General features: G+C 48.6%; 1 protein-coding gene across 14 annotated transcripts in view; it reads right to left on the bottom strand.

The window, feature by feature from the left end:
* Positions 1-8,239: 8,239 nt before the first annotated feature.
* LOC140404399 (protein mono-ADP-ribosyltransferase PARP6) overlaps positions 8,240-25,216 on the bottom strand; it is a 142,176-nt gene continuing 125,199 nt past the window's right edge. For 4 of the 14 annotated variants that reach the window (XM_072492879.1, XM_072492877.1, XM_072492874.1 and 1 more), the window contains 5 exons: positions 23,488-23,557; positions 20,900-20,979; positions 11,849-11,912; positions 11,302-11,386; positions 8,240-8,689 (listed from right to left, as the gene is read on the bottom strand). In XM_072492879.1, coding sequence (XP_072348980.1) covers positions 8,587-8,689; positions 11,302-11,386; positions 11,849-11,912; positions 20,900-20,979; positions 23,488-23,557 — 402 coding nt within the window. In that variant the 3' untranslated portion in view covers positions 8,240-8,586. Of the gene's footprint in view, positions 8,690-11,301; positions 11,387-11,848; positions 11,913-20,896; positions 20,980-23,487; positions 23,589-24,392; positions 24,897-25,216 lie in introns of those variants that run through there. The other 10 variants (XM_072492875.1, XM_072492880.1, XM_072492872.1 and 7 more) reach the window with 6 other exon arrangements.

Genomic DNA, 25,216 nt, shown 5'->3' on the forward strand with positions numbered 1-25,216 from the left:
GTTTTGTAAATAGTTACTCTGGAGTTGGAAGTGATTTTTTTCCCTCTACATCAGAGTAACTATCACCGGAAAACTGACAGAACCATCCGAAGTTAGCAATTTAAATTGCTTCTGTCTGATGGTTCCCAGCCCAATGCAATTGTTCGGGGGAAGTTAGCGCTTCTGGGCAATTGCTGGGAAAACCCTTGCGTGGGAACTTCCTTGAGGGATTCCCCAGTGCATCATTGGGTATCCCTCAAATGCGTCGCATGGGGACCAGAAAGTTATGGATCGATGTTTCAACAACATCGATAATAATTCAACATAATATAACAGACTTGTAACATTAACTCGGTTTCTCTCTCCACAGACGCTGCCAGACCAGCTGAGTTTCCCCAGCATGTTCTGTTTTTAGCTCGGACTTCCAGCAACTGCAGTATGTTGCTTTTATTAGAATGTGACAATGCTTGCTTTTCATATAGGAACTAAGCAACCAAGGTTTATCCAATGCATCACTGTTGCTTCACAGCGCTAGGGACCCGGGTTCGATTCCCGCTTGGGACAATGTCTGTGCGGAGTCTGCACATTCTCCCCGTGTCTACGTGAATTTCCTCCGGGTGCTCCGGTTTCCTCCCACAAGTCCCGAAAGACGTGCTTGTTAGGTAATTTGGACATTCTGAATTCTCCCTCCGTGTACCCGAATAGGCAACTCGGGAATTTTCACAGTATCTTCATTGCAGTGTTAATGTAAGCCTACTTGTGACACTATTAAAGATCATTCTTATTATTATCAATAATAAATGGAGATCGAGCAATATTCTAATCATGGAGTGGGAATCAGATGGGAATAAAACAATTATAAGGTCAGTTGTAAATTGCCAAGAACAGATGGCCAACAAGTGTTGTGCATGGCCATCTCTATTTAGCCATGCATTGATACACTTTCCACTATCTCAGGGTATTGTTATAATTACAATGCAGGAAGTACAGCACCCAATAGGTAATCTGATTTTGTGGTGTTATTTAATGGCCAGGACAATGAGGATAGCTGCCCTGCTTTGCAAATATTGTGCCATGGGATCTTTTCATAGAATTTACAGTGCAGAAGGAGGCCATTTGGCCCATCGAGTCTGCACCGGCTCTTGGAAAGAGCACCCTACCCAAGGTCAACACCTCCACCCTATCCCCATAACCCAGTAACCCCACCCAACACTAAGGGCAATTTTGGACACTAAGGGCAATTTATCACGGCCAATCCACCTAACCTGCACATCTTTGGACTGTGGGAGGAAACCGGAGCACCCGGAGGAAATCCACACACACACGGGGAGGATGTGCAGACTCCGCACAGACAGTGACCCAAGCCGGAATCGAACCTGGGACCTTGGAGCTGTGAAGCAATTGTGCTATCCACAATGCTACCGTGCTGCCCAAACATTCATCTGATGGGGCAGACACCCTCGGTTTAACACCTCGTCCAACAAGACAGCTAGTGGGATTTTCTATACCACCCTCCACCTTCTCCCCCCCCCCATTCAGCCCATCAAGTCTGCACCGACCCTCGGAAAGAGCACACTACCTAGGCCTGACTCCCCGCCCTATCCCTGTAACCCTGCCTAACCTACACATGTTTGGACACTAAAGGTGAACTTAGCGTTCTCATCGGTAATGGGCAACAGTGTTACTAATTGAGCTGACCTATTTAGCATTCAAAATTATAGGTGAACTTTTTACGTTAGCGAGGCTGGGGGGCATTAAAATGTTTGCAGCTGATGACCATGAACTAGATGCTAATCAAAAAGAAATGTGACGGACATCTAAGCAAAAGGAAGCCGTGATTTTGTTTCAGATTGCCGCTAATGTAGTCCACGGTCCTTACATAAGAACATAAGACCTAGGAGCAGGAGTAGGCCATCTGGCCCCTCGAGCCTGCTCCGCCATTCAATAAGATCATGGCTGATCTTTTTGTGGACTCAGTCCTTACCCGCCCACTCACCCTTAATTCCTTTACTGTTCAAAAATCTGTCAATCTTGGCCTTAAAACCATTCAACAAGGTAGCCTCAACTGCTTCACTGTGTGGGGATATGCCTGTGCACAGTCATGTATATAGTTATCAATGTGACCTCCAACCAGCTGGCGGCGATAGAGATCTGCAATGTGATTGGAGATTCCAGCAGTTGGTACGTACAAGAAGATGGTTGCACTGGAAGTAGCTCCAGGAGAATTCACTGAATTCATTTTATTTTGTTACCATTTGTATCATAGTTGGTCAGTTATCTTTCCACGTGCTGATCTTGTTAATAAATTACACTACTAGTCAAAGAACAAGATGATCTGTGTTGATCTTTACTACGGCCATAACACAGAACATAACACACTGGGCACGCAATTCCACAGATTCACAACCCTTTGGGTGAAGAGGTTCATAGAACATAGAACATAGGAAATACAGCACAGAACAGGCCCTTCGGCCCACGATGTTGTGCCGAACCTTTGTCCTAGATTAATCATAGATTATCATTGAATTTACAGTGCAGAAGGAGGCCATTCGGCCCTTTGAGTCTGCACCGGCTCTTGGAAAGAGCACCATACCCAAACTCAACACCTCCACCCAACACCAAGGGCAATTTGGACATTAAGGGCAATTTATCATTGGCCAATTCACCTAACCCGCACATCTTTGGACTGTGGGAGGAAACCGGAGCACCCGGAGGAAACCCACGCAGACACGGGGAGGACGTGCAGACTCCGCACAGACAATGACCCAAGCCGGAATCGAACCTGGGACCATGGAGCTGTGAAGCAATTGCGCTATCCACAATGCTACCGTGCTGCCCTTAAGAACAAATAAATCTACACTATATCATTTTACCGTCATCCATGTACCTATCCAATAGCTGCTTGAAGGTCCCTAATGTTTCCGACTCAACTACTTCCACAGGCAGTGCATTCCATGCCCCCACTACTCTCTGGGTAAAGAACCTACCTCTGATATCCCTCCTATATCTTCCACCTTTCACCTTAAATTTATGTCCCCTTGTAATGGTGTGTTCCACCCGGGGAAAAAGTCTCTGACTGTCTACTCTATCTATTCCCCTGATCATCTTATAAACCTCTATCAAGTCGCCCCTCATCCTTCTCCGCTCTAATGAGAAAAGGCCTAGCACCCTCAACCTTTCCTCGTAAGACCTACTCTCCATTCCAGGCAACATCCTGGTAAATCTTCTTTGCACCTTTTCCAGAGCTTCCACATCCTTCCTAAAATGAGGCGACCAGAACTGTACACAGTACTCCAAATGTGGCCTTACCAAAGTTTTGTACAGCTGCATCATCACCTCACGGCTCTTAAATTCAATCCCTCTGTTAATGAACGCGAGCACACCATAGGCCTTCTTCACAGCTCTATCCACTTGAGTGGCAACTTTCAAAGATGTATGAACATAGACCCCAAGATCTCTCTGCTCCTCCACATTGCCAAGAACTCTACCGTTAACCCTGTATTCCGCATTCATATTTGTCCTTCCAAAATGGACAACCTCACACTTTTCAGGGTTAAACTCCATCTGCCACTTCTCAGCCCAGCTCTGCATCCTATCTATGTCTCTTTGCAGCCGACAACAGCCCTCCTTACTATCCACAACTCCACCAATCTTCGTATCGTCTGCAAATTTACTGACCCACCCTTCAACTCCCTCATCCAAGTCATTAATGAAAATCACAAACAGCAGAGGACCCAGAACTGATCCCTGCGGTACGCCACTGGTAACTGGGATCCAGGCTGAATATTTGCCATCCACCACCACTCTCTGACTTCTATCGGTTAGCCAGTTCGTTATCCAACTGGCCAAATTTCCCACTATCCTATGCCTCCTTACTTTCTGCATAAGCCTACCATGGGGAACTTTATCAAATGCCTTACTAAAATCCATGTACACTACATCCACTGCTTTACCTTCATCCACATGCTTGGTCACCTCCTCAAAGAATTCAATAAGATTTGTAAGGCAAGACCTACCCCCTGTCAAATCCGTGCTGACTATCCCTAATCAAGCAGTGTCTTTCCAGATGCTCAGAAATCCTATCCTTCAGTACCCTTTCCATTACTTTGCCTACCACCGAAGTAAGACTAACTGGCCTGTAATTCCCAGGGTTATCCCTAGTTCCTTTTTTGAACAGGGGCACGACATTCGCCACTCTCCAATCCCCTGGTACCACCCCTGTTGACAGTGAGGACGAAAAGATCATTGCCAACGGCTCTGCAATTTCATCTCTTGCTTCCCATAGAATCCTTGGATATATCCCGTCAGGCCCGGGGGACTTGTCTATCCTCAAGTTTTTCAAAATGCCCAACACATCTTCCTTCCTGACAAGTATTTCCTCGAGCTTACCAATCTGTTTCACACTGTCCTCTCCAACAATATCGCCCCTCTCATTTGTAAATACAGAAGAAAAATACTCATTCAAGACCTCTCCTATCTCTTCAGACTCAATACACAATCTCCCGCTACTGTCCTTGATCGGACCTACCCTCGCTCTAGTCATTCTCATATTTCTCACATATGTGTAAAAGGCCTTGGGGTTTTCCTTGATCCTACCCGCCAAAGATTGTTCATGCCCTCTCTTAGCTCTCCTAATCCCTTTCTTCAGTTCCCTCCTGGCTATCTTGTATCCCTCCAATGCCCTGTCTGAACCTTGTTTCCTCAGCCTTACATAAGTCACCTTTTTCCTCTTAACAAGACATCCAACCTCTCTTGTCAACCATGGTTCCCTCACTCGACCATCTCTTCCCTGCCTGACAGGGACATACATATCAAGGACACGTAGCACCTGTTCCTTGAACAAGTTCCACATTTCACTTGTGTCCTTCCCTGCCAGCCTATGTTCCCAACTTATGCACTTCAATTCTTGTCTGACAACATCGTATTTACCCTTCCCCCAATTGTAAACCTTGCCCTGTTGCACGTACCTATCCCTCTCCATTACTAAAGTGAAAGTCACAGAATTGTGGTCACTATCTCCGAAATGCTCCCCCACTAACAAATCTATCACTTGCCCTGGTTCATTACCCAGTACTAAATCCAATATTGCCCCTCCTCTGGTCGGACAATCTACATACTGTGTTAGAAAAGCATCCTGGACACACTGCACAAACACCACCCCATCCAAACTATTTGATCTAAGGAGTTTCCACTCAATATTTGGGAAGTTAAAGTCGCCCATGACTACTACCCTATGACTTCTGCACCTTTCCAAAATCTGTTTCCCAATCTGTTCCTCCACATCTCTGTTACTATTGGGGGGCCTATAGAAAACTCCTAACAAGGTGACTGCTCCTTTCCTATTTCGGACTTCAACCCATACTACCTCAATAGGGTGATACTCCTCGAACTGCCTTTCTGCAGCTGTTATACTATCTCTAATTAATAATGCCACCCCCCCACCTCTTTTACCACCCTCCCTAATCTTATTGAAATATCTATAACCAGGGACCTCCAACAACCATTTCTGCCCCTCTTCTATCCAAGTTTCCGTGATGGCCACCACATCGTAGTCCCAAGTACCGATCCATGCCTTAAGTTCACCCACCTTATTCCTGATGCTTCTTGCGTTGAAGTATACACACTTCAACCCATCTCCGTGCCTGCAAATACTTTCCTTTGTCAGTGTTCCCTTCCCCACTGCCTCATTACATGCTTTGGCGTCCTGAATATCGGCTACCTTAGTTGCTGGACTACAAATCCGGTTCCCATTCCCCTGCCAAATTAGTTTAAACCCTCCCGAAGAGTACTAGCAAACCTCCCTCCCAGGATATTGGTGCCCCTCTGGTTCAGATGCAACCCGTCCTGCTTGTACAGGTCCCACCTTCCCCAGAATGCGCTCCAATTATCCAAATACCTGAAGCCCTCCCTCCTACACCATTCCTGCAGCCACGTGTTCAACTGCACTCTCTCCCTATTCCTAGCCTCGCTATCACGTGGCACCGGCAACAAACCAGAGATGACAACTCTGTCTGTCCTGGCTTTCAACTTCCAGCCTAACTCCCTAAACTTGTTTATTACCTCCACACCCCTTTTCCTACCTATGTCGTTGGTACCAGTGTGCACCACGACTTCTGGCTGTTCACCCTCCCCCTTAAGGATCCTGAAGACACGATCCGAGACATCCCTGGCCCTGGCACCCGGGAGGCAACATACCTTCCGGGAGTCTCGCTCGCGACCACAGAATCTCCTATCTATTCCCCTAACCATTGAATCTCCTACAACTATTGCTTTTCTATTCTCCCCCCTTCCCTTCTGAGCCCCAGAGCCAGACTCCGTGCCAGAGACCTGACCGCTAGGGCCTTCCCCCGGTAGGTCATCCCCCCCAACAGCATCCAAAACGGTATACTTGTTTTGAAGGGGAACGGCCACGAGGGATCCCTGCACTGTCTGCCTGTTTGTTTTTTTCCCCCTCAACTCAGTCCTAAATCTCCTCCCCCTTATTTTGAGGCTATGCCCCCTAGTTCTAGTTTCACCCACCAGTGGAAACAACCTCCCTGCTTCTATCTTATCTATTCCCTTCATATGTTTCTAGAAGATCCCCATTCATTCTTCTAAATTCCAATGAGTATAGTCCCAGTCTCCTCAGTCTCTCCACATAAGCCAATCCTCTCCACTCCGGAAGCAACCTTGTGAATCTCCTCTGCACCCCTTCCAGTGCCAGTACATCCTTTCTCAAGTAAGGAGACCAACTCTGTTGGCATGTGCGAGTACCTTTAAGAAATGGGTGTTTATTGAACAGCTGTAGTGGATGTACCTTTAAGAAATGGGTGTTTGTCAGATAGCTGCAGTGATGTCAGAGTGTGGGAGCTGGGCTGTCTGTCTTTCACTTTCGTTTTTGAGCAGGCAGCTACAGGGTGTGTTTAGTTTCATTTTGAGAACTGGATAGCTGCAGGCAAAGCAAGCAGCTGTATAAGGCTCTCTCTCTGCAATTTAAAGACTGTCTCCAGATCATTTGAGGATTTCAAAGTGATAACTGCTCTCAGTAATGAATTTAAACCTGGGCCAGGATTCTCCCCTACCCGGTGGGGCGGGGGGTCCCGGTGTGATGGAGTGGCGGGAACCACTCCGGCATTGGGCCGCCCCAAAGTTGTGGATTTCTCCTCACCTTTAGGGGCCAAGCCCTCACCTTGAGCGGCTAGATCCACGCCAGAGTTGTTGGCGTGCCGGGGCCGAAGGGACTGTGCCGGTCGGCGGAAGTCCGCACATGTGCGGGAGCGTCAGCGGCTGCTGATGTCATCTCCGCGCATGCGCAGGGAGGGGTGTCATTTCCACATCGGCCATCGTGGAGGCTATCGCCGAGGTGGAAGGAAGAGTGCCCCCACGGCACAGGCCCGCCCGCAGATCAGTGGGCCCCGATCGCGGGTCAGGCTACCATGGGGGCACCCCCTGGGGCCAGATCACCCCGCGCCCCCCCCCAGGACCCCAGAGCCCGCCCGCGCCGCCAGTCCCGCCGGTAAGATAGGTGGTTTGATTCACGCCGGCGGGACTGGCATGACAGCAGCCGGACTTCAGCCCATTGCTGGCCGGAGAATCGCCGGGGGGGGGGGCCGCCGACCGGCGTGGCGCGATCCCCGCCCCCACCGAATTTTCATTGCCGGAGAATTCGGCGGCCGGCGGGGGCGGGATTCACGCTGCCCCCCCACCCCCCCCCGGCCATTCTCCGACCCGGCGGGGGTTCGGAGAATCCCGCCCCTGATCTCGGTGTTAAAAAGGGTCTTTTGTCTTATGGATGTTGTCAGGAAAGATTAAGGGTTACTTATAGAGTACTGTATTCTTTGGGGGGAGTATTTTAGTTGATGGTTCCTAAGATGTTTACTGTATGTGTTTAAAAATGTTAATGGGATTCATAGAATAAACATTGTTTTTGTTTAAACATACTTTTAGTTCTCTGTTGCATCACACCTGCAGAGTGGGCCCACGTGCTCCCCATAACCACAATCTATTAAAAGTTGTGGGACTGGTGAACCCCATGATGCACTTTGGGGTTCTCTAAACCCTGGCCCATAACACTGTACACAAGACTCCAGGTGTGTCCTCACCACCACCCTATACAGCTGCAACATAACCTCCCTGTTTTTAAACGCCATTCCTCTGGCAATGAAGGACCAGACTTAAAATTAAAAGACAGAACTGCGATGGAATCCTCAACGCTGCGCTTTAAAAATATCTAAAGCAATCACCGACCGACTCAGAATTGTGCAAAATATTTATTTTTTCATACACATAATTTAATGAAACTGATGATATTTTCTTGTCAAACATACACAGTACAGTCATACAAAAAAAAGCTACAATTATATATATATTTAAATATATATACCATATATTATATATATAATATATATAGTTAAATATAAAACACCGTTAGAGCACTGATGCATCGTGAACGACAAACAAAGTCTGACTTTTCTCTTATCCTGTTTTTTTTTTAAAAAAAGCTTTTCTGCTGAAAATATTTATAAAGACTCCTTGCAAAAGCCAGGATAGGAAGATTGGGAATGACTGTGACGGGTCTCAAGTCTGTGGGGCATCCTTTGTAATTTTTCTGAAGCATCCCTCTGGGACTCAGCTTGTATAAACCTGAGTGCCAATCACACGCATTATTTCCTTCTGGATTTTGGGATCCTGAGTATTGATGTTGGCATCGCCCACTTGCCCATCTTCATACCTGCAAAAAAAAAAAATGCACACTATCATGAGCAACGTGACTGCTGTCTAGAAAACGAGATTCAAAGAACCAGCTTATATTTCGGGACATTTTGGAAATCACTGATTTGGTACTTGATGCACGGTCAATTGTACAAAGACTCAGGTTGGATACAACTGGGGCTTTATTGCAGTAAGATGTGTGGCCTCCCACAGCAGCTGGCGAAATGGCTGCTGAACAGAGGACACGCATATTTATACTCCTCCTACTGGGTGGAGCCAGCAGGCAGGGGCTACCGGCGAACCTGTAGTACAGGTCCTACCTTACATCCCCTAATACAGTTGTAACAGTGGTTTTCCACAGTACTCCTGATGCTCAAAGTACTTGAAAACAATGCTACAAACCAGAGGAGTTAACCCATTTTAAATTGGACTGATGCCGAATCTCAAGCCCATTGGCGTTGCCATTCGAAAATGTGATTACTCTGAGACCTTTTATCTATTCGCCTTGTGAGCAACACTGACATTCAACAGCCAACCATGCAGCGCGGTGCCAGAGTCACAGATAGGCCGGAACAGGCAATGTGTGACAGGATTCTCCCCTGAAAGAAGTTTGTTATTTGTTACAGTGTATGCGGGCAGAATCTGTTTTTGGGAAATCAGGGGCCTTGCCTGCCAGCTGGAGAGCTGACGATAGACCCCTCTAACCCCCTCCCTCCCCCTTGCCCCCCCGGTCTCTTTACTGAAAGGCCGAACCGCAAACCAATCAGGCAGTGCCAAGGCCAGCGCAGGGTCTTGCGCTGGACCCCGGTTGGGATGGAAGTCTTGCCTACCGAGAGTTGCTGGTCAATCAGATGCTCTTGTGTTCCATAGTGCCCCTGGGGAGGCAGTGGCTGCTGCCAAGAAGCATGGGCGGCAGAGCCTTCCTATCGCAGGCAGGCCAGGGGTCAGAGGGGTTTGGAGGGAGAGGTGTGCAGAGGAGGTCGGCAGGAAGGCCCAATAACCAACCTTTCGATCAGGCATAGTGTGCCTTTGATCGAGGGTTCCAGCCACCTCCCTCACAAATCCCCGGGGGCAGGAAGATGTCAGGATTCAGATACGTCACTATCGCACCAAATTATATGCCCTACACAGCTCCAAACTCGCCACGAGAAAGAGGATTCCACCCTATGTAATCATGCACATGTTTGGGGTGGCACAGTGGTTACCACTGCTGCCTCACAGCTCCAGGGACCCGGGTTTGATTCTGACCTCGGGTGACTGTCAGTGTGGAGTTTGCATATTCTCCCCGTGTCTGTGTGGGTTTCCTCCGGGTACTCCGATTTCCTCCCACAGTCAAATGATGTGCAGGTGAGGTGGATTGGACTTGCTAAATTTTCCCTCAGTGAGAATAAGGGGATAGGTGGGGGATTGGGTCTAGGTAGGGCGCTCTTTCACTCGATGGGCCGAATGGACTCTTCTGCACTGCAGGTATTCTATGATTCTATTCTCTGTCTCTACACATAAGTATCAAAATGTCACATCACTCACCACTGCACTACAGTCAGCGTATCAAACTAACAATTAGGTCCGCCGTAATGACTGGGCTATTGTGCCCATTAGGCATGTGGACATTGCAAAGATATGGGGCTGGATTCTCCGTTTCAGCGACTAAGTGATGACCCCAACGGAGCATGTGTGGTCTTTTACGACCAAAAATTCTGTGTGAATTCCTCACCGAGACCAGTGAGGGGTTAGCAGCGTCGCCGGTGAAACTCCCATGGGGCGGAGCATGGCTGACTGTCATCAAACTGGCGCCGGCCTCGATTTGGGCGCAGAATCGATTCTCCGCCGATCGACGATTACAATTTTGGCGTCGGCCAACAGAGAATCCCACCCATGGTTTCAGGTGTCATTGTATGAGAAATGAGCATTTTATGTTGTTTTCACATGAATAACTCTGGCTCACAAATAATAGTGCCTGATGGGAAATAGGATGTCAAGTGGAGTTTTGTGTAAACTGCAGTGCCAAAGTTTTGTAACTGTGTACGTGACTGACCTTCGGGATGAACAGAACTTGCAATGACAAGATGCAGGTGGGGATGGGGCCCTCATTCTAAATCATTTTAGCTGACGGTTCAAGGATGTTACAAGGAGCTCACAGGAATAACTGCTTGCTAGGCGAAGCAAGGCGGAAGCTAAAGTGAACATAACAAGTCTAAATAAGGAATAACTGTTAGGCGAGGCAGAGTTTCTCAGAGATTGTATATAAGAAATAATGCTGTGCTTGCTCAGTGTGCCTGCTAATGTTGACAGATGCCACCCGTTCTTGCAAGATCGACTGAATAAAATACTTCTTCAGAATTTGGCGATGTGTAAATTATTATCAAGTGAGCAGTGTTTCTCACAAGTGGAGGCTAAAAGGTGGTACACATCAGTAACCACGTGGTGTGCCTTATCCTTCCCAATCCATCTGGTCCACGCTCAAACTTAGACCTTAGGAAGTGAAAGGGGCCGGGGACCAGTTGACGTGACCCCCAGCTTCTGGTCGGAATCGTGACTTCAGCATCACCCTGAAATCAGACCAACATTTTTCGGCGAACTCAACATAATCAGCGAGATTAGGCTCAACCCCAGGTTGTTCACGTTACTCACACAAAAAAGAATCGAGTGCAGACATGATCGGACACAGGACAGACCCAGATGTTGCCATGTTTTTGGAGATCTTTTGAAGTTATAACTAAGGGATAGAAATTGAAAAATCAGCAAGGGGCCTGGTTAAAAAGAAATATGACATTCAGTCTCACTGACACAGCTGTTTTAACGCAAGCTCCTGACAATCTCAGCCAATATCATGCAAAGTTTAAGAGAAATCTAGATGTTTCCAGGAGACAACCATTTTTCAAACAGTTTTCTCCTTGATGATTAGTATTGATAATAAAATCTCAGCGTTTGGCATAAATACATTACTCCAGGGGTTTTCAAAGTATGCATGGCCCCATTGCAAAACAAAATGGCTCCCCTCCATGAATTTCCTGAGATCCAAAGTTATTAAATCAATGGTCATGTTTTGTTGGTAAACTGGTTTAATTCTGAATGATCAGGAGTGCGCCAAAGCCTTATCTTTGTCGGCAATGCCCCTATTCATAAAGCCAGTTAAATGCTGTACACTCAGATGCTCGGAAACAAAGATGATTCCTACCTTCACAAAGTGCTATACAATTCAGGTTTCGACTCTGTAGGAATCTGGACTGAATGGGTCTCGTCTGCAGAAGGAAAATTCAAACATTAACGCAAGGTTAACGCAAGGAATAACTGAACTCTGCGCTCTGGCAGATTGAAAACGATGCGTTTGTTTTGCTGTTTGGCGCAGGAAGGATCAATTCTTCAATGAAATTTGAACAGACTTTGCTGCCCGTTTCCAATTGCCCTTGTGAGAGCGGCCTGCTGCGCCATCTCAGGGGGCAGTTAAGAGTCAGCCGCATCCTGGCCTGGAGTCACATGTGGACCAGACCACGTAAGGACGTCAATGGGATGGGTTTTGCACACCAATCGATGATAGTTTCATGGTCACCGTTGCTGGGACTAACTTTATTTATTGTTTGTTAATTGGATTTAAATTATAGCAAAAAGTCTCACAACACCAGCTTAAAGTCCAACAAGTTTGTTTGGAATCACTAGCTTTCGGAGCGCAGCTCCTTCATCAGGAGCTGTGCTCCGAAAGCTTGTGATTCCAAACAAACCTGCTGGTCTTTAACCTGGTGTTATAAGACGGCGGCATCTCCACATCATTAAATTATAGCAGCTACCTTGGTTGGATTTGAACCCACGGCCCCAGAGTATTAGTCTTGATTACTAGTCCAGTGACATTGCAACTATGCCACTATCTCAACTTTTAAAGGAAGGTGTAATGTTACTGCCCTCAATACGATGTTTATCTTCAAATTCCTCCACTGCACACATATCATTGAGTCATAGAGGTTTGCAGCACAGTAAAGGCCATTCGGTCTGCATTGATCAAAAACAACCACCTAACTATTCTCATCCCAATTTTCCAGCACTTGGCCCATATTCTTATCTGCCTTGGGATCGCAAGTGCACATCGAAATATTTCTTAAATGTTATGAGGGTCTCTGCCTCCACCACCCTTTCAGGCAGCGAGTTGCAAATTCCCAACACCCGCTGGGTAAAAAAGCTTTTCCTCACATCCCCTCCAAACCTCCTGCCCCTTACCTTAAATCCAAGCCCCCTGGTCATTGATCCCTCCACCAAGGGGAAAAGTTTCTTTCTGTCTCTTCTATCTAAGCCCCTCATAATTTTATACATCTCAGTCATGTCCCCCCTCAGTCTCCTCTGCTCCAAGGAAAACATGTTTCTGTTTCCTTTTCTGTTTAATTGAGGATGAAGAACAGGAACGAGCTGCTCCATCAAGCCTATCCTTCACTCACAACTGCTGGAGAATTGTGACGGGACATTTCCTTCCCCCTCCCCAAGGGAGGCCTTGGGACGCAGTAGGTAACGCCCCGACTGTCGGACCAGAAGCACAGGGGATAGAGTCCAATGCCAGGACTTGTTGGCCACGGAAGGAGCATTCAACGTGGTTCAACGGGCTGGTAATCAGCTTGGAATTCCTTCCATCAATTCCACCCACTATTCCCCAAAGGGTTAAAAAACAGGTATACAAGTGTGAAATTACGCCAACAACAACCGCTCCCCTGCAACCAGGTCATGTCTCAGGAGAGGCAAAAGAACAACCCAAGAGACAAAATGATTTGGCTATTAGTTTTGAGAGGGGTGTGGGCAGAAATTATTGTGGAAAATTCCTCTCCTTCTACCTCAGGCAGTCGAAACCCAGTCCAGGGTTTTAATGAACCTGCACCACTTTTACCAAACAGCCACCCACCAGAATTCAGACACCTTTCAATTCGCGGTGGAACCACCGCCAGGCAGCTCTCGGCCCCAATTTCCCACAGAGCCTGTAGGTAGCTAAATTTGTAAAAAAAAAACAAACGTGAAAAACCGTGGCCACAAGGAAGGTGGACAGAAAGCCATGAAATGTCCAACTGCAGGTTTGGTGCAGCCAGGCAACTACATTCACTCCCCACGTACCGCCCCCCCACCCCCCACCCCCCTCCCCTCCTCTCCTCCATCCCAATCTCCTCCGCCAAGGCACACTCCTGCCTGATTTCTGTGCAGTGAAATATTAAATTAAGTGCAATTGCTCATAAGTCTCTGAATTATATTAGGACTCAACAAACAAGCCACCCCCCCACCCAAACGATCCTCTGTGACCAGAGAACTATTCAACAACGATTCAAAGATCTACAGTTCAACTGAAGACCATTAGCCAGCAGCCGAAGGCATTTGGGAATCCCTGTAACTCCTGACAGTGCAAGATGGCCGCCAAGATGACTTCGCAGAAGACACAAATCCACCCTCACAAACAGTGATAGCTAGCTGCTTTCCAGCAGTCTTCATGACTTTCAATAATGAATCTCATTGCACCCCCCCCCCCCCCTCCCGCACCCAAATAAGGGACTTACGCCACACAAAAAAACATAAAGCAACCAATGGACCATCCCTCTGAGCTAATCTGTGGTGAGTCTGAAATTTCATCCTGAGCCCCATGGCAGGTGGGCAATCTGTGTCATTTTACTTGGGGGGGGGGGTGTTAGGGGGGCCAGGGTGGGGGGGTCGGGGTGGGAAGGGTGGGGGGGGAGTGCGGAGTGGGTCCTATTTGTGTTCTTTCCAGCCCACTCTGTGAGGTTTGGGGTGAGCTGTGGGATTGTTAAACGTTTTTAACATGATGCTGCCGGCACTGTAATATCTCCAAATCCAGGGCCTGTGGTGACTTGCGCCCTGCTGAAAAGTGGCTCCGATAACGATGCTTCCCAATGGATACAACTGCACATGTGCGCTTTTGGCAACAAAGGAGATGCTGTTCAGCCACTGCATTGGGCGCAAGGGGAGAATCCTGCGCGAGCCCCAAACCTGGCTTTGCGCCAGGCACCGGGCCGATCGCGAGTCTCCCGGCGGGCATGGTCCAGATCAGCATATTTAAATGAGCCATGACACACATCGGGGACAGAGCAGTGTCATACCCTGGCACTCCCCCAACACCTAGGCACTTTGGCATTGCTAGTCTGGCACCTTGGCAGTGCCACCTAGGCACCCTGTCGGTGGACCCTTGCCCAGGTGGCACCACCAGGGTGCCAGGTTGGCAGTGTTAAGGTGCCTGGGTGCCAGGTTGGCATTGCCAGGGGTCATGCCTGGGGGCCCTGCCCATTAGAGGAAGGGTGAGGGGGTGGACCCAGGTTGCGGGATGAAAGGGGCGTCCAGAAAACGGGGTGGGTTGCTGTTCAAAATCCACTGTATGTACAGCCCTCCGTAGAAAGGGGCATTGCCGACCTGTGCCGGGGCAGTGCCATGGGTGGGCCCTCTGGGTAACCGCACAGGAGGGGTTCCCCTTATGTGTGTTGGGGAGGGCTGATGCCTGTGAGAAGGGAGAGTGCCCCGCAGGATCACGGTTGTGGGGGGGGGAGGAGTGTGGCTCCCGAGATTGTGGTTGTGGGATTGGGGGAGCCGTCTCGATGCCTGTGAAGATTTTGGGGGGGAGGAGCCCAGCTGCCAGCAAGGGGGGGGGGTTGGCAGGTTGGCATTGTAGTGGGGGCGTTGGAAGAGAGTCCCGTTGCTTGTACTGTGATGGTGGTGGGCCGAGAGAGAGTGGGGTGTCCATTGATGATTGTGAGGGGGGTTCTTCTCTGTCTGAGTGCAGGGGGGGGTGGGGCATTTACTTTCTGTGCTGATCGAGCGTCCATTAAAGATGACGCCAATGCCTGTGGATCAGGCCCCTCCCTGCCAAACGCATACTGTGAACCGCACCCACTGATTTTCTTTTCCGAGAGCCAGGAAATTTAGTCCAAAAACTCGGCTGTGCAGCTGGAGAGCCAAATGTGACAATTTTCAGTCAGAGACTGACACTCCGGAAAACTATGGGAGAATTCGGCCCTTTGCCAAAACCGATCCATGGGGTGGGAGCCACAACCTGAATGAACCTGCCCCACCATCATCGTCAGCTTTTAAAATGTTGGCACGGCCTTGATGATAAATAAAATGGAAACTGCCCCACTACAGAACCCCCCCTTGCTCCAACACGAAACCAGCGGCACCAACCCCATCACCGAACCCCCCCCCGTAATGGAATCCCCCGTTATCTCCCCAATGGAACGCCCACTGCCCCAGGGGAAGGGGAAGAGAGTGCAAGCAGTGCCCGGGTACTGTCCGGGCATGACCCTCTCCTGTTTGGCGCCCACATATGCGCCTCGAGCGGGTTCTGATCGTCAGGTACACCTCATGGCGGAGCTGTTGTGATTCACGTCGATGTGCCTTCATGCCGCCGAGAATGGACAGTTAACGTAGGGTGGGGGGGGGGGGGCCTATCAGGTGTAAAGTCCAGATATGCATAATTAAATCGATACAAATGGGGATCCCGACCTTCGAAGTCGGGATTTCCTTTGTGTCGTTGGCAGTGGGACGGGGACAATCAAGCGAGGAAATTCTGGCGGCGTAAAAGCCGTTTTGGGGTGCCTGCCCGACTCGCCGCCACTTCCACCCTCTGAAAACAGGAGCGGAAAAAATCCCATGATTCTTAACAGGATGCGGAGTCAGACACAACCGTGCATTAACGCACTCAACTAACCAACCCTACTGCCATCGTGACTCAAAAACTATCTCCTTAACTGGATATGAGTTGACCACCTAATCAAGAAGAAGACAATCCTGATGTATCTCAAAAGGGAACAAGTGGACATATTGGGAGGAATTCTTCCAGATTTACACTAAGCCCTGTGGTGGGCACGGGAATGTGGAGAGTTTCCCACTCGGAGTTTGGCAGGAAAACAGACCAAATTCTCTGTCCCCAATCTCCTTACTAAAGCATGTTAGTGTTTAATGCTGCATCCAATGGCAGCGCAGGCCTGGATGGCGTGTGACACGTCCAGGTGGCATATTGAACAGACACACAACACCACTGACCCACTATTGAAGAAAGAAGGTGGATCTTCTGAAAATGAAAACAGGTCTCCAGGAGCCATTAAACACATGAAAAATGGAACGGCCTCAGGAGTGGATGGGATCCCAGCAGAGATTTTCAATCTTGGAGGAGGAGAGGTCACCTGTCATTCCCATCTAGCTGTTCCTGAAAATCTGGGACAGAGAAGAAATTCCTGCCAACCTCAGGGATGCGCTCATTGCCACAACCTTCAAGAAAGGAGAGAAAGCCGAGCCTGGGAATTACCGAGGAATCTCCCTACTCACCATTGCCAGGAAGACCATCGGCTGAATCCAACGCTAGCGACCTTCTGCCAGTCTCGGAAGAAATCATTCCTGGAAGCCAATGTGACTTCTGACCAAACTGTGGAACAGCGAACCTGCTTTTCATGCTCAGCAACTTCAAGTGAAATGCCATGAGCAACATCAACCACTCTACATGACCTTCAACGATCTGACCAAGGCTTTTGACTCAGTCAATCGAAAGACCCTGTCAAAGGCCGGCTGTCCAGAGAAATTCATCAACACCTTCTGACTCTTCCACAAAAAGATAAGAACATAAGAACTAGGAGCAGGAGTAGGCCATCTGGCCCCTCGAGCCTGCTCCGCCATTCAATGAGATCATGGCTGATCTTTGTGGACTCAGCTCCACTCTCCGGCCCGTGCACCATATCCCCGAATCCCTTTATTCTTTAGAAAGGTATCTATCTTTTTCTTAAAAACGTTTAAAGAAGGAGCATTAACTGCTTCACTGGGCAAGGAATTCCAGAGATTCACAACCCTTTGGGTGAAGATGTTCCTCCTAAACTCGGTCCTAAATCTACTTCCCCTTATTTTGAGGCTATGCCCCCTAGTTCTGCTTTCCCCGACCAGTGGAAACAACCTGCCCGCATCTGTCCTATCTATTCCCTTCATAATTTTATATGTTTCAATAAGATCCCCCCCGCATCCTTCTAAACTCCAATGAGTACAGTCCCAGTGTACTCAACCTCTCGTCATAATCTAATCCCCTCAACTCTGGGATCAACCTAGTGAATCTCCTCTGCACTCCCTCCAGTGCCAATATGTCCTTTCTCCGGTAAGGAGACCAAAACTGAACACAATACTCCAGGTGTGGCCTCACTAACACCTTATACAATTGCAGCATAACCGCCCTAGTCTTGAACTCCATCCCTCCAGCAATGAAAGACAAAACTCGATTAGCCTTCTTAATCACCTGTTGCACCTGCACACCAAGATGTCGGGACAGTCCTCACCGACGGAAATAAAACAGAAACCTTCAAGGTCGAGATTGGAGTCAAGCAGGGATGTGTCATCGCCCCCATCCTTTTCTCCATCTTCATCATCGCCATCCTTCACCTTGTCAAGAGCAAGCTTTCCAGTGGAGAGGACATCGTCTACAGGATGAACGGAAAGCTTTTCAACCTCAACCGGTTGAAATCCAAGATCACATCGCCATCTCCACTATCTTGGAAGAGAATCTCCAAGCCATGCTTGACACCTCCCCGGAAGCATACCGAAAAAACGCTCCCAGATCAGGCAAGATCCGGTCTCGCCCTCCATCAGGATCAACGGAGAAACCCTACCAAACGTGGAACATTTTCCCCACCTGGGAGCCACCTCTCATCTCAGGAGTTGACTATCCAGTTGTTAAATTTCAAAAGGGAGTAAATGTTTTTATACCTTGCAACGGCCTCACGAGTAATCGAGGGAAGGTTATTAAGTTTATTTTTGACCCGAAAGGGGAGGCAATTGAAAAAAACGTGAAAGATTTTTATATTTTGCAAAAGCCAAGTTGAAAGAGTTGCTGAGGACAATGGAAGCAAAGGTGAAAGGGAAAGGGTACATTTGAGGAAAGATGTTGAGTTGAGTTGGGTTGGTTATGTGGGTAATGTGGTGATATGCATACTGCAGGTACACGAGAGGTCAATGTAAATACACGTCGACTAGATAGACACCAGAGGGAGCACCAGAGACATGACACACAGACATTCAACCAATAGGTCAGTAAGATAGGACACGACCAATGGGCATTCAAGATACACACAGAGGTGACACTACCACAGGAGGGCATCACACCAACCCATATAAAAGGACACATCACACATGCTCAGTCTCTTTCCAGTGGAGACACTCAGTGAGTACAGACACAGGGTTGATTGAACATCACACCCACCACGTGGATTGTAGCAGACTGGTTCGTCAGTCTGAGTAGCTATAGCAGGATTAACAGGAGAGTCGAATCCAAGTAGGAGAATTGTTAACAGTTCAATAAACGTGTTAAAGCTATCTCCAAGTCCGAACCTTCCTTTGTCAGAGTGCACATCAAGGAAGCAGCTTATGCTACGTGAAGAGCATAACAAAACAGGGAAGACCTCCTGGGAACTGCTCTGTGCTGGGCGAAGGCCATACAGTCAAGCCAGAAAATATTTTTGTTGCAGAAAGCAGTCTTATTTCTGAATTTTCTTCGATTTCCACAACAGAGTGGAAGCGAGTGACGAAGCCATAAGTACTAAAGTGGCAGCAGTTTTATCTTGGGTAATATTACTTCATTTTTGTATTTAAAACCTATCAGGGAGAGTCACCAAGGTGTTTACATATGTATTTTGACCATGTGTTTTTTTTTTTGGGGGGGGGGGGTTGCTTTGCAAGAATGCTTTAATTGTGTAACTTTAATATTGTGTGCTTGAGGTTTTTTTCTTCTTGTTAATAAATCTTTCAATTTTACAATCCCAAAGTGTTTGTTGAATTCCCTGCTACTGGGATCAGTAGGTTTCTTCTAATTTCAAAGTACGAACAAAAAGGGTTATGATCAATAAGTCGAGTTTTATCCATGATTTGGCTTGCTTAGCGAATTGCATCTGCTGTGGTGGTAACAGCATCAAGACCGCCAGCTGGATTCTCCGTGGCGTGATACTCCGCTTCGCCGGCAGCGCACTCACGCCCACGGATTTCCCGACGGCGTCAGGGTTGCCCACAATGGGAAACCCTATTGGCCGGCTGCTGGGCCGCAGGATCCCGCTGCCTATGGGGGTGCGCCAGAAAATGGATGCGGCGGGACGGAGACTCCCCGCCCAAAGTTGACCAGTTGCACGTGAACTCACTCTTTCCAACCAACCAACCGTCCCTGCCACTGGTACTTAACCCTTACAATCCATGCAGATCCAGAGTCCTCCCACGAACTCCAACTCACCCCACTGTGTTAAGCGCAGCTGGGAAACTCTCCCCAGTGCTCGCCTGGGAAACCATTCGAGAAAGCTTGTCGAAATTGAGCCTTATGAAGCAAATGAAAACCGGAGGGATTGGTGGAAAAACGTTGCCATGAAAGACTTTTGGTGGGATTTGTACCCTCCCCCCCCCCCCCCCCCCCCCCCCCCCCCCCGCCTCCCCCCTCCCCTCCCCACCCCAACCCTTGGCATGTATCACAACAGTGGAGGAGCCTGCCATTGACCGTTAACAGGATCTCTCAGCCCCGCCACAGTCAATGGGATTTCCCATTGTTCACATCCTCTGCCCCCAGGGAACCCACAGTGGGGTGGCCATCACCGGCGGGACCGTAAATTCCCGCCATTTGAAGGTGAAAAAGTGAGCATCGATACAAGTCTCATTGTGGTGTCAACTGGATTAGCAAAACCCCCACAACATACACGGGCCGGACATTGGAAACAGCAGGATGCGCTGACGAAACTCTTAGCATGCCCAACGAGTGCAGAACAGAACCGCCAGTTACAACAGGGTGCGACTCTCGATAGATGTCAGTCCACAGAAGCTGTAACTGACCCCAGGACCGAATGAGGCCACACTTGAGCCATGGCCTTCAGGATACAAAGCAAATAGACAGATAAGCAGTACATCCGTACTCTAGACCCTAGAATCCCCAGCGAGGAGGTCCATAAGTTGCAATACGCACCAGGCTGACACTCATTTTGAATTGAATTGCCCAAGTTGGCGGTGTACTTAATCAGCAGAAAAGCGATAAAATGAGGAAACTGAAATGTAAAAGGGAAGTCATCTTTCATCTTTGAATGGACGATACGCCAGATGAAATTATGCTGCTTAGATGCTAACCCTCGGAAGCCACTATATCTACTCAACCATCCGCCTTAACGAGAATTCTGAATCATGCACATGGGGAAATAGTTAGGAAGTTTTGCAGTCAGAGTGTATTCTTGCAGGGACCAAGGAGGAAGTGAGGTACTAATACCTGGGGAATCGTGTTCATCCGATTGTAGCGGAGTACCAGTTCATCCTTTGATGGCATGCGATGCTGTCCTTTGCCCATTCCTATGAAGGAAACATTTGTTTAATGCCCCGCTTCACAATGGAAAGAGCTTTTCTTTCTACAAATGATTTCAGAAAACAGATAAAGGAAATGTCAGCAGAACGCAGTGGGGTATAGGTTTTGAGTGGAGGGTGTTCTCTGACTGACTGGCATAGTTTGTGTACAGATGCCCAATCCACTCACACCAAATTCCTTTCTAACGCAGCCTTTCGAACAAGCACACAGAGCGTGAGTCTGTTCAGTGCTCACCTTTGGAACACGTCCGGTTGGAAAATGCACCTCAATGACCCTTTGTACATGTTTTGGTTTTGAATCTATTAAACTGGATTAATCCACATCGTCTGCAAATAGCTGACCTTTAATCAATGGCTTTTTTTGACATCACAGGTGACAAAGAAAAAACAGCAGCGGGACCTTGAATAGTAAGGTCAACATTTTGCCTCTCATGCCTGTCCCGCTATTCAGCTAGAACATGGTTGCCCTTGACAACTTTATGTAATTGGTTGAAGGTTGTGTTAAATCATGACGCAACAACATTCTGCGTGAGAAGTATAAATTGCTGTTCGCTTTACAATTTGGCACTCTTGCGAAGTGCCCTGATGAGTGCAAGATGGAAAGCTTCGACAGGGTGAGGCTTTTTTCAGCAATAGTCAAATTTTGTACTGCCAAATGCGTATTAAGAGAATTAGTTGGAAATGAAGGGGGTTAAAATTGCTGTCAGCCACATTTGTAACAAGCACACTGACACACTTCTATGACACTCCTTTATGCTCAGTTTTATTGTCAACCTAAGCCTGCCTTCATTCGTTAATGAATAGATTAAAAAAGCGTCCAGTGAAAATTTCCTCCAAAGCTCCTGATGCATTTGTTGCAAAGCTAATTTCACTTCTTTTAATTCTGCAAAGTTTCGGTACTTTTGTACCACTTCTAAGCTTTTACTTTGGCAATGGTGAACCAGATTTCAGCTGAGTGCCTGTTTATACTGATCTGAGGCTGATCCACTGCTCAGAACCTCAATAGTGCACATATCCTAATCCAGAATAGGAGAACTAGGAACTACAGCAGCTGTAGGAGTACAAGAGGAAGGATGTTTTGTGCACAGGGCCTTGATGAGGCCACACCTGGAGCATTGTGTGCAGTTTTAGTCTCCTTATCTAAGAAAGGATATAGTTTCCATAGAGGGAGCGCAGAGAAGGTTCGCCAGACTGACTCCTGGAATGACAGGATTGTCATGTGAGGAGAGATTGGGGCGACGGGGCCTGTATTCACTGGGATTTAGAAGAATGAGAGGGGATCTCATTGAAACATATGAAATTCTGACAGGGCCCGGACTGACTGGATTCAGAGATCTGGGGCGGGATACTCAGACCACCTGCTGGGTCGGAGAATCGCCGGGGGGCGGCGTGAATCCCGCCCCCGCCGAATTCTCCGGCACCAGAGATTCGGCGGGGGCAGGAATCGCGCCGCGCCTGTCGGCGGGCCCCCCTCCCGGCGATTCTCCGGCCCACAATGAGCGGAAGTCCCGCTGCTGTAATGCCTGTCCCGCCGGCGTGAATCAAACCACCTCCTTTACCGGCGGGACCAGGCAGCGCAAGCGGGCTCCGGGGGGGGTGGCCCCACGGTGGCCTGGTCCGCGACCGGGACCCACCAGTCCGCGGGCGGGTCGGTGCCGTGGGGGCACTCTTTTCCCTCCGCACCGGTCATAGCCTCCGCGATTGCCAAAGCGGAGGTGACCCCCCCCCCCCCGCGCATGCGCGGGGATGACGTCAGCGGCCGCTGACGCTCACAGGCACGCGCGGACTTCCACCGGCCGGCGGAGTCCCTTCGGCCCCGGCTGGCGTAGCGCCAAAGTCCGGCGGGACGGGAACCACTCTGCTGTGGGCCTAGCCCTTAAAGGTAAGGGCTTGGCCCCAAAGGTGCGGAGAAATCCACACCTTTGGGGCAGCTTGACGCCGGAGTGGTTCACGCCACTCCATCCCGCCGGGACCCCCGCCCCGCCGGGTAGGGGAGAATCCCGGTCCACGTTTCCTCCGGCTGGGAGGGGGGAGGTGGGAGGATCTAGGACAAAGGGTCACAGTCTCAAGGGGTCGGCCATTTAGGACCGAGATGCGGAGAAAGCTATTCATCCAGAGGGTGGTGAACCTTGTGGAATTCTCTACCATAGAAGGCTGTGGCGGTCAAAACACCGAATGTACTTAAGAAGGAATTAGATGGGTTTCTAGAATCTAAAGGTATCAAGAGGTATGGGGAAAGAGCAGGAGAATGATGTTGAGATAGAGGCACGACCATGATTATAGTGAACGGTGCAGCAGGCTCATGGGGCGGAATGGACTAACCCTGCTCCTATTTTCTATGAGTCTATCTATTGGAATAACGCCCTGCATTTGTTCTGCAATAGAGCAGATCGAAATGGTGGACCACTTGAGGTGGAAGCTTTATATTTAAGAGCTGATGACAGTTCAAACTTGCCTCAAAGCAGCCGAAATGATGTGCAGAGAAAGCTCACTCACCTGAGTATCCAAAAGAAATGCTGGAGATTGGGCTGAGATAGATTCCTTTGCCATAGGCTGCACCGTGCAGCTTGTAAGAGACAGCAGTGTGACCATTACGACTATAGATGAGCAAATATTTGGACTGTAATCAAAGGCTTAAGTATATCACAATATCTGCATGGACAACAAGCTGCATGGAGTATGAACATCATGCCTAGTACTGTACAAAACATATGGAGCTCTGACAGAAATCAAAACATTCTTGGTGGAGACTATTCATGTTAATGATTCGCTACTCTTTACAAAAGGGTAAATTCCACTTCGTTCTCTGCGAACGACTTCTCCTTTTCTTTAATTACCTGCCCTTTATTTTTATTATTTGAAGCTACATTCGGCATATTTAATCTCAACGGCAGCTGGTAAAAAGGCTTCGAGCTCAAACATCGATGTTACAATTTGGACTCCCTCCTCTTTCAATTTTCAAAATTTATTTGTTGGTTCCGGGCGTTGCTGGCTCGGCCAGCACTTATTTCCAATCCCTAATTGCAGGTGACAAGGTGGCAGTGAGCTGCCTTCTTGAACCGCTGCATTCCCTGTGGTGTAGGTACACCCATTGTGCTGTTATGAAGGGACTTCGAAGATCTTGACCCAACTACAGCGAAGGTACGGCGACATAGTTCTAAGTCAGGAGGGTGAGTGAATTTGGAGGTGAACCTGCAGGTGGTGTTCCCCATGTGTCTGCTACCCTTGCCCTTCTGGGTGGTAGAGGCCATGGGTTTGGAAGGTGCTGTCAAAGGAGCCTAGGTTGAGTAGCTGCAGCGCCTCTTGTAGATGGTGCACGCGGCTGCGACTGTGCGACGGTGGATCGAGGGAATATTTGTGGCAAGGGTGCCAATCAAGCAAACTGGATGGTGTCGAGCTACTTGAGTGTCGTTGGAGCTGCACTCATCCAGGTAAGTGGAGAGGTATCCATGCAGTTATGCATGCAGTGTTTAGCCACCGCACTGTGTGGAATTCTGTCCCTCGGCCCTTCTCGCTCACCACAATCCTTCCCACCTTCACTAAGTATCTTTGGATCTCACTCCTTGACCATTCATTTTGTTCAAGATTTCACCCAACCTCTGCTCCACATGCAATCCCAAATATGTTTTTCTCGAGGGAGGTGGTGGGGTGGGGTGCGGGAGAGGGCGGGTAGGGGGTAGTAGGCGGTGGCTGTTTGGGAGGCTTGGGACAAGGGAAGGGTCATCAGTTATGTCACCCTGATATAGGTGCACTTCCTGTCGACCAGTTTCGAGGCAAGGATACAACGATTGTTGTCAAACCCATAGTTTAGTCTCTTTCGGCCATCTTCCCACCACCGTGTGATCATTGTGTGTGTGTGTGTGGGCTGGGGGGGGGGCTGGAGGCTGGTCTAGAAGGCGGCAATCCTGAAATTGGGAAAGGAATCAAGAAGGAAAGTTGCAGGTATTCAAAAACAAATTTATCAAACTGGCCTCCCAAGTAAGCATCATCTTGACAATTGGCTGCCTGTATCAGATTAGGTCGCACTCTTAAACTTTTTTCTAAGGGGTGTTTAGCGCTGCACAATATCACACTGCTTTGGGTTCAACACCATATGGAAGATAATTACGAATTAGCAACAAATCTGGCGTAGAAAATACTGGGTGGGTGTGAAACTCTTGGGAGTTATTACAAAGTACTGAGAGTGCGGAAAATCCGATTCTCTCTGCCAGGTACCGAACATCCG

This window comes from Scyliorhinus torazame, chromosome 30 (genome assembly GCF_047496885.1).
Source record: "Scyliorhinus torazame isolate Kashiwa2021f chromosome 30, sScyTor2.1, whole genome shotgun sequence".
Lineage (NCBI taxonomy): Eukaryota > Metazoa > Chordata > Chondrichthyes > Carcharhiniformes > Scyliorhinidae > Scyliorhinus > Scyliorhinus torazame.